The sequence below is a fragment of the Lactuca sativa genome, chromosome 8 (assembly GCF_002870075.4).
Source record: "Lactuca sativa cultivar Salinas chromosome 8, Lsat_Salinas_v11, whole genome shotgun sequence".
NCBI lineage: Eukaryota > Viridiplantae > Streptophyta > Magnoliopsida > Asterales > Asteraceae > Lactuca > Lactuca sativa.
The window spans coordinates 223556363-223565772 of NC_056630.2; the positions used below are offsets into that span (position 1 = coordinate 223556363).

Here is a 9410-nt window from a genome sequence, read left to right on the forward strand (position 1 = left end):
CAAATGTCAACTAACACATAAGCACACAAATGAGGTGCGGTGAGCTACCCTTTCGAGATGGTCATACCGCAACACAACAATGGAGTGGTGTTGTGTGCGCACACTGCGGCGCCACATAAGTCACTGTAATGCACGACTTTCGGTGTACCGTGTAGCATCAAATTTGTAATTAAAAAATTATATTATCATCAATGACAAGGACTGCACATCCACGCGCATGTGTTTATATGCCTCCGAAACCTTGGAACTTGGAATTAATGTACCAACTGTCTACATGATGTATAGTCTAAATTCTAGTAATAAGAATATCCATAATAAGCTTTTTGACAACTTTTTTAAAGATTTTTGTAAATATAATTCTCTTGAAAATAAAAAAGTATTAGAGAAAAATTTTGAAAAAAAATATATTCTTCAATTAGTTTGTTAGTTAACAACAGGTGCCTTTCCTATCTTTCTTCCAAAACTCATTAAATCTCGATGGTTCATACAAATGGTCATGGTCACTTGACCACTCGGGTGTTTATACTGTCTCCTCACTGCGGAAGCACATTGATAACCGGTCTCTGCCTCATAGTAATGCTGGTTGGAATTGGAACCCGCTTGTGCCGGGTAAGATAAACATATTAGCCTGGAGAGTCAGTCACGGTAGACTTTCATGCATGGAGAATTTAAATAAGCTTGGTATCAGTTCTTCAGACTTATGTCAAATGTGTCATGAAGCCACAGAATCAGTAGATCACATCTTTGTGGGATGTCTGATATCAAAGGAAGCTTGGGTGCAGGTTTGCAGCTGGTGGCGGTTATTGGGGAATTATCCAAACAATTGTAGGGAGTTGTTAAACTGTAAAGACTCATTAGGGGGACATAATAGGCTGGAAATGATTCATGAGGCTATAATGTTGGTTTTCTTATGGGTAATTTGGAGATACAGGAACAACAAGACTCATTGCTTAATCCCAAACTCCGGCTCAAAATCGGCTTTGGCTTTCGAGGTACAAACATTTTCGCATCTATGGATCAATGCGAGGAATCGGAAGAGAAGGAAGCTTAGATGGCTCGAGTGGTGTTGTGACCCAATCTTGGAGTGCTATGGCAGGATATAGTTAATTTCTTTTCCAGTTTTTATTTCATTCTCATTGTCTTTTTTCTGCTTTTGTTTGCTTCCATTGGTCTCTCTTTTGATGTTGTGTTGTTTTCTTGAGACTAATTGTACCTCCTAGCTCCTGGCTAGCTTTCTCGTTTTTAATATATGCCTGCCGTTCTAAAAATAAGTTAACAACAGTTTTATTTTATTTATTTATTTATTTATTTTAATAACAATAGTTTCTTAGTTAACAAGCTCTTGCCATGATAATAAAATAGTTTTTTTTTTCAATTATTTGGTGGTTTCCTAGATCATCAATTAACTAAAAATAGACAACTTACACAAACAATAATAATAAAATGATAAAAATAAAAACAATGGTGACCTAAACAAGCAAGTTGGCAAAAATCTCTTCTATTATCCATAGCTTTAACAGCATGTTTTAGTAGAAAGAGAAGAGATCAGGGAAGTAGACATAGGGTCTTTGGCTGCTTCGGGTTACCCTCTTAAAATAGTTAACAACAAAGTTTATTTTACTTCACCTAATCTTCAATAAAGAAATAAGAAAGTTCAAAAAATCAAGAGGGATTTATAATTTGTAAGAAATGAACAATGTCAAAACTTGGAAGAGCAATTAAGAGATAGAGAAAACCAAGCATATGCTACTTCACCTTACTCACTAATGCGATGATTCATCGATACTACATGTAATTTTCTAATTCCCCATTAAAGATACCAATAAACGCCTCCATCTCACTACGCGAAAGGCAGACACCAATCTCCAAATCTTGATTCGATTCATTGGTGGTGTTCATAGAAATTGTTTCACTATAATCGATCGAAATTGTTTCATACTTTCTAGGCTTTCCCCATCCAAAATCCATGTCATAAAATTCAAGTCTAGGTGTTCCAGCAACCCCTGTGATCGTTGTTGGCTTCCCTTCAAAAGAAAATTTGAACCAAGTCTTGGCATCTTTCATGATACCCTCTTCATCATTCAACATCTTATATAAACTCTCCCCAAGTAATCTAACAGCAGTCGCAAATCCTTCTTTTTCAGTTAAAAGATGAGCTTTCGCCATCGCCATACATGGAGCAGCACAGTTTCCAAAGTAGGTAGCAGGAATCGGTGGAACAAGACGTGTCCTACAATCAATGGCTAAACCAAATACTTGTAACCCATCATTGCGTAATTTCGCAAAGCAACTCCATACATAACCACATGCAACTGTAAAAGATGATACGTATTGTAACGTGGGATGATGTGTTAATACCCATTTCTTCATTTGATTGATCATGGCTCTTGTCAACACCAAAGTTACCCGGACTTTATCACTTGGTCCAGAAAGGCATGGAGGCTGATACCCATCACAAAAAGTTTCGACTTTTGCTTGCTTTATATATAGTTCATCTAACTCCGGATGTTTTACCACTCTATCGTAAAATGGCAAAGTTCCATTAACAAGAAATGACTCATCTGAACCAGTTCTTGCAATCGAAGTCCATGCCTTCAAAAAACAAAACCTTGTGCTTGCATCTCCAAGGCTATGATGATTGGTTATTCCAATAGAGAAGCCACAGTTAGGGAAAAGTGTCACTTGAATGGAGAACACCGGGATTTTAACATAATCAGATACTTTTGTAGCTTGTCCAAGTAGAGGTACAAGAGGATAAAACTTATCACAGTCTCTTGGATGATTTCCTACAAGATCGTTGAAATCTAGTGTACTCTCCGCAATCGTGACTACAACAGCATCACCTTCTACGTAACGTATTTCGGGGTTTCTTGTACAAGTTGGATATATGATCAAGTTACCAGCGAAAGGAAAAAAATGTTGAAGAGTTGTAGATAACGAGTTTTTTAAAGTGGTGACAATTTTTTCCATAAACTTAGTTTTAGAGAGTGGGAACTCGTAGAAGTAAAGATGGTTAACGGGAGGATAGGGCAGCCATACGATGTCGAAAAAGGTTAGGGGCAGCGACCTGTCACCTATGGTGGCTGGTGGTGGCGATACATGGAACTGTTCTAGCATAGTTATGATCGGACTAGAAGCCATCTGAAGCGACTCTTCCATGATTCGATATCTACAGATGAGTAGACGTGATTTATTAGGAGGAAATCATGTAGTTATGCATCACACACGTTCTACGGTTCTAGAAAGGTCAAAAAAGGAGGTCCATGGTGGGTTTTGTCAAGAGAAAAATATCAAATAATTGATCAACGCGGCAGCTTTATTTATTTATTTATGACAAGCTTTGGGTATAGGTATTTACACCCAGTGGACACACAATCTAATATAGGTTTTTAATTCAGGCTGCATACTAATTTTGATTTTGATTGGATTTGGAAGCTGGACACACCAATTTAGTATAATTTAGTCTAGGCACCTGCATGCTAAGTTTGATTGGATGTCATCTGCGGGGTTATTATTATTATTATTTTATTCTATACATCAATTTATTTAATATTAAAAGAAACCTTTTTTTATAAATAAAATCTCTCTCAACTTTTATAAATATTCATGTTATATTTTATAATATAATATAACTATATATTACATTTTTTAGGTAGTTTTTTTTATCAACGGACGTGAAAAAAAATTATGGCTTTATATTTTTTTTAGACAGTAATAAATTTTTTTTATAATTAATGATATTAGGTTTATGAAAATAAAATAAAAAAATCTAAAATGACGTCTAAAAAAAACAAAATTAATCAAAAATTTTATACTATAAAAAAAGATGAGTTTACACAAATTGATAAAAAAATAAAATGTATCAAGTTTTTGAGTTTATGACTAAAAATAAGGGTAGAAAAAATGATGAGAAATTATTTGAAATTTTATTTTTTATAATAGTTCTTATATTATTATATTATACAAATAATATTATTGTTGTTTTTTTTATATTAATACAAAATAAGTTTATTATTATTATTATTATTATTATTATTATTATTATTATTATTATTAATGTTGTTGTTGTTGTGGTGGTGGTGGTATTTTATGGTTCTTTTCTTTTTTTCTCTTTTTTTCGTATAATTGTAGGTTTATTAATTTGAATTTAAATTAGTAACTACCAAATAATTTATAGCTATTTACAAGTAACGATTCTTAATTTAAGCATATTAGACTTTAAAACAATTACTAAATATGATTTATTTAAATGATCGTGTGTTTTTTTAACTTTTATAAATGGTTGTTTACTCAATCATCAATACCTGTAATATAATACCAATTGTTATTTTCTATTTACATTAATCAGTATAATAAACAACTCGAGTAATAAATGTTTTAATTTGTGTGAATGAAACAAGAGGGGTGCGAAGATATTTCTAAGGGGCTGATGATGACAAAATTACTTAATTATCAATAATCGTGTAATTATTCTTATATAAAAAAGCATAATTATTTAAATCAGTTATAATTGATTTTTACCATTGATTTGTTAAATAAATGGCTTAGATTATTTTTTACATTATTGTTGTTTTTTTTATCTTATTAAAAGAAAATTTTAAAATAAGTATTAATAAAGTTAGTAATAAAAATATAATTAATAAATAATAAAATAAAAATAATTATGTTATAATGAAGTAAAAGAATAAAAGATAGCCAATTAATTATTATTAGATATTGATTAAAAAGTAAATATATAGGATAATATGTCTTTACTAAGACCCTTTTGAATTTGAAAATAGGATGTACTTAATATAAGATAGTATGTGTTTAATATTGTATGTCCTTAGTAAGACCCTCTTGAAAATAGATATTATTTTATGCTTTCCAAGAAAATATGGTGAGTATTGCATGAGAAGTTGATAGGGTTGATAGGATGGTTAACCACAAATTATATATTAAATTTCTGATGAGGTTTTATGTTTAAAATGATAATTATACAATATTTTTTTTACTATATTCGAAATTTGCAATATATATTATTATTAACTGAATTTGAAACTACATTCTAATATGAAACTGTAGTAACTGATATTATTGAAAATTAAAATAATAACTAATTTATAAAACTTAAGTTTTCAAATATATTTTTAGAAAAAAAGATGTAATAATTCATATAAAAAGATAACATACATGGACTATATATTAATATGCAAGTCTTTAATTTTAAAAGGTTTATAAATAATATTAAAATAAACAAAAAGTTATAAAAAAAGTCATAAAATTATATCTAATGTTAAAAAATAGGTGAATAAAACTTCAAATATGATTCTTTTAAATAAAATAATACACCTTAAATTCAAAATAAACATTTTAGAGCTAATAACAACTAAAAATAAGAGAACATATATGTAAACCACAAATAATAGCATAGTTAACTCAATATTAAATGATTTCTTTAGAAATTTCTTTTTAACGATATGACAATTGAAAAAAAAATACAAAAGTTTTTTAACAATATGAAAATTGAAAAAAAAAAAAAACAAAAAAAAAAAACAAAAGTAGCGAAACGACTACATACACAATTGTTAAAGAAGATGTATTTAAGTTGTTTAGATATAATATTCATATGGATATTGTTATGAATACCAAAATAATTAAACCCGGTCCCAATGTGATGCCAAATAGATTTGACAAATAAGAATGGAGGGTGTGATCCACAAAAGTTGTATTCTCTTCATCGCTATATAAGCGTAACTCCACCTTTACCATAAAAGTGTGGTTTCATAACACACTTAAAGAATGGTGTCACACTTGATATATTTTTTTATTTTTTTACATAAAAGGGATCAATCAATGGGCGGTAAGAAAAATGGACCAATCATATTGTTCGAAGGAGTGCACCCTTGGAGTGTTATAGTGCAGTCTCCGCCACACCTCTACCGAACCTAGGGGCGGTGTTTCGTCCTATGTGGCACATAAACTACAACCACTGCCACAGCCCATTCTCTCCGGTCTAATATTGGAAGACGATCAGTTTTTTCTCTTTACAAATTTTCAATTACAAATAGTAAAACACAACTAACTCTTACATCTCGTAAATGTATTATGTGATTCTTTTTAAAATAACGTGGTTTCGGAATATTACTAATTGATGTAACATGACTATTGACCAAAAATAAAAGGAAATTAATAGGCAAAAGAAAACTATCAACCATCATCGCATTCGCAGGCCGCTGCATCCCATGGGTACCCCACTCGTGTGTGTGCGTATATATATATATATATATATATATATATATATATATATATATATATATATATATATATATATATATATATATATATATATATATATATATATATATATATATCCTCCATCTCTTAAAAGTTGAGATAAATAGAATGCCGTGGAGTGCTTGTGAATTAAATATTAGGAAAATGACTTGTATAGGTAACAATGTTTGAAAATTGTTCAAAAAAATACCATTTAAGTTTGGTGTTTTCAAAAAACAATATCTAAGTAAAGAATTTGTACAAAAAACACCAATAAAATACATTCTTTGATCAAATTTGACCCTGTGGTAATCGACAATTACCGATAAAAAATAAGTAAATGAAAAAAAACAAGAGGAAATGACTCAAAGAGGTAACTATGTTTCAAAATTGCTCAAAAAAACCATCTAAGTTTTGTATGTTCAAAAAAACACCATCAAGTAAACTTTTTGTATAAAAACACCAACAAATTATATGTTTTGTTCAAATATTACCCACCGGTAACTGGCTCTTACAGGTTAAATGATGACTTGACTTAACTATTATGAAATGGCAAAATAATTATTGACAAAACAATAAATGATATATTCCTCCTTTAAAAATTGATTTAGGGTTTCTTCATGAACGAATGAGTTCTTCTTCTCCTATGATTGCTCTTCGTCTTCTAAAGTGATGATCTCGAACTCAAGTCCAAAACCCTAATTCTTGACGTAAGACAAAAAAGGGCTCCTTTACCCCTAACTCAGTGGGCCTCCCTCCCCTAATCCCTAAATTCATAAAAGCCCAAAAAGGCATCCAAGCCCAACTACAAGGCCTCTAAGGCCCAATATGGCCCAAGAACCCCCAACATGGCCTTAAGCCTAAAAAAATGACCTACTACAATCAGGTGGACCCAAGGCCCAACTTCAACAAGTCGATGAATATTCCAAACGTATGCGTACGCTCAACGTACTCAGCTCAGGTCAAGAACCACCAATCTTCCGAAGGCCATAACTTCTTCATTTCAAGTCTGATTTCGTCATTCTTTAGACCCTCGATATGGCTGTCTGATGCCTAAATTAGCTCCCATGGATATAAAAAATGATGAAATCGGACATAGAATGAAGAAGTTATGACCTTTGGAAGATTTGCGGTTCTTGACCCTAGTAGAGTACGCTAGGAGTACATCGGGCGTACTGGCTCGGCATCCAAATCATAAAGGCTTTAGCATATGTTGGGCGTATGCATGGACTTATTTAAGTTAGTCCTCAGACCCACCTGATTGTAGCAAGTAATTTTTTGGGCTTAAGGCCATGTTGGGGGTTCTTGGGCCATATTGGACCTTAGAGGCCTTATAGTTAGGCTTGGATGCCTTTTGGGGCTTTTTATGGATCTGGGCCTTAGGGGGAGGGAGGCCCATTAAAGTAGGGGTAAACGAGCCCTTTTTGGCTTAAGTCAAGAATTAGAGTTTTGGACATAAATTCGAGATCATCACTTTAGAAGAAGAAGAACAATCATAGGAAAAGAAGAACTCATTTGTTAATGAAGAAACCCAAAATTGAGTTTTAAAGGAGGAATATATCATTTATTGTTTTGTCAATAACTATTATGCCATGTCATAATAGTTAAGCAAAGTCATCATTTAACCTGAAAGAGTCAGTTACCAGTGGGTAATATTTGAACAAAACATGTAGTTTGTTGGTGTTTTTTGTACAAAAAGTTTACTTGGAGGGTGTTTTTTGAACATGCCATACTCGGATGATGTTTTTTGAACGATTTTGAAACATAGTTACCTCTTCGAGTCATTTCCTCTTGTTTTTTTTTCATTTACTTATTTTTTACCGGTAATTACCGGTTACCACAGGGCAAAATTTGAACAAGGAATACACTTCATTTGTGTTTTTTGTACAAATGCTTTACTTGGATGGTGTTTTATGAACACATCAAACTTGAATGGAATTTTTTGAACAATTTTGAAACATAGTTACCCATATAAGTCAATTTCCCTTAAGTATTTTTATGGGATTTTGGTTGGATTTCGGCTGATCTTTACCTATTTTTGCTTGTGTGACACAGTTTATGTTTTTTGGGCTGTTAATTGATTCATATCTTTAAGATATTTGTTGACCCATCTTATGACCCAACAATTTAGATAATGAAAACGACATCATTTTATTTGAACGTGCTTCTCACTTTTGCTTTCTTTTGGGCGCCTCCATATTCATCCATTCTCATAGGGTTGAAAAGTCATCAATCCATAGCGTTGTACTCCAATTGCCTCCTCCAAACCTTATGGACACAGGTTTACGACCGTACTGTTGACCACTCATAGGATATAGGATGTCTTCCGCAACTACATATCCTTAAGAAGCCCTTAGATGTCAACAAAGAGGTTTGGTTCATTGTTTTTCTATTTTTATTTTAGAGCTTTCTTTCTTTTCCTCTTTCGCTGCCTCCTCCAAACCTTGTTGATTAGGTTTGTTTGTTCTCAACTACAAATGGTCATTGATTAAGGATAGATTTCATTCTTATCATTACAACTCCAAGACCATATCCCGGTCTACATGTCTCTTCTTTAACCTGGAGTCTAAGGTCATGAACGCATGATTCTCAAGTAAGGAGGCTACTCTTTAATTTCTCTGTAAGGTGTTACCATTCTTAATCATGTTTATTTTCTTTCTTGTATATAAAAGACTTTGTTTGTTTTATTCACAGGAATTTGTGTTTTTCAGTTTAGCTTCCGAATTCCGACCATGCAATCCAACTTTCTCTCTGTCTCTCATTCTCTCTCCCTTCATCTCACAAATATTCTTTTCAATTTAGGTTTTGTATATCGTCATGAAATTCAGTGGAGATCGAAAAGACAATCCATGCAACACATGAGTGATGGGGAGACGATATCAACCCTAAGTATAAGATCAAAGGATCGAAAGCTATTGAACTGGTGGAATCGAATGCTATGGAATTTCTTTTTCCCTATTCACTCTACTATGTTCTATAGTTTAAGTTCCTAGAAATACAAATTGAAAGGCAAGGAATTATTTTTAATTTTTAATGTGTTAAAATATGAAATTGTATGTAGGCTTTGAAAAAGCGAGGTTTAAGAAAGAAAGCATGTCACATAAGGCTCCTCATACCTTCCCCCCTTTACCATCTTTTATTTTTTTCATCACTTA

The 9410-nt window shown here is 32.2% G+C and overlaps 1 protein-coding gene across 1 annotated transcript; it reads right to left on the reverse strand.

Moving 5' to 3' along the window:
• Nucleotides 1–1381: 1381 nt before the first annotated feature.
• On the reverse strand, nucleotides 1382–3315 carry LOC111906206 (malonyl-coenzyme A:anthocyanin 3-O-glucoside-6''-O-malonyltransferase). Its single transcript, XM_023901932.3, has 2 exons — nucleotides 1756–3315; nucleotides 1382–1631 (listed from the first exon to the last, which is right to left on the reverse strand). Exon 1 carries the CDS (start codon nucleotides 3157–3159, stop codon nucleotides 1786–1788), a length of 1374 nt encoding a protein of 457 aa, XP_023757700.1. The 5' UTR covers nucleotides 3160–3315; the 3' UTR covers nucleotides 1382–1631; nucleotides 1756–1785.
• Nucleotides 3316–9410: the final 6095 nt, after the last annotated feature.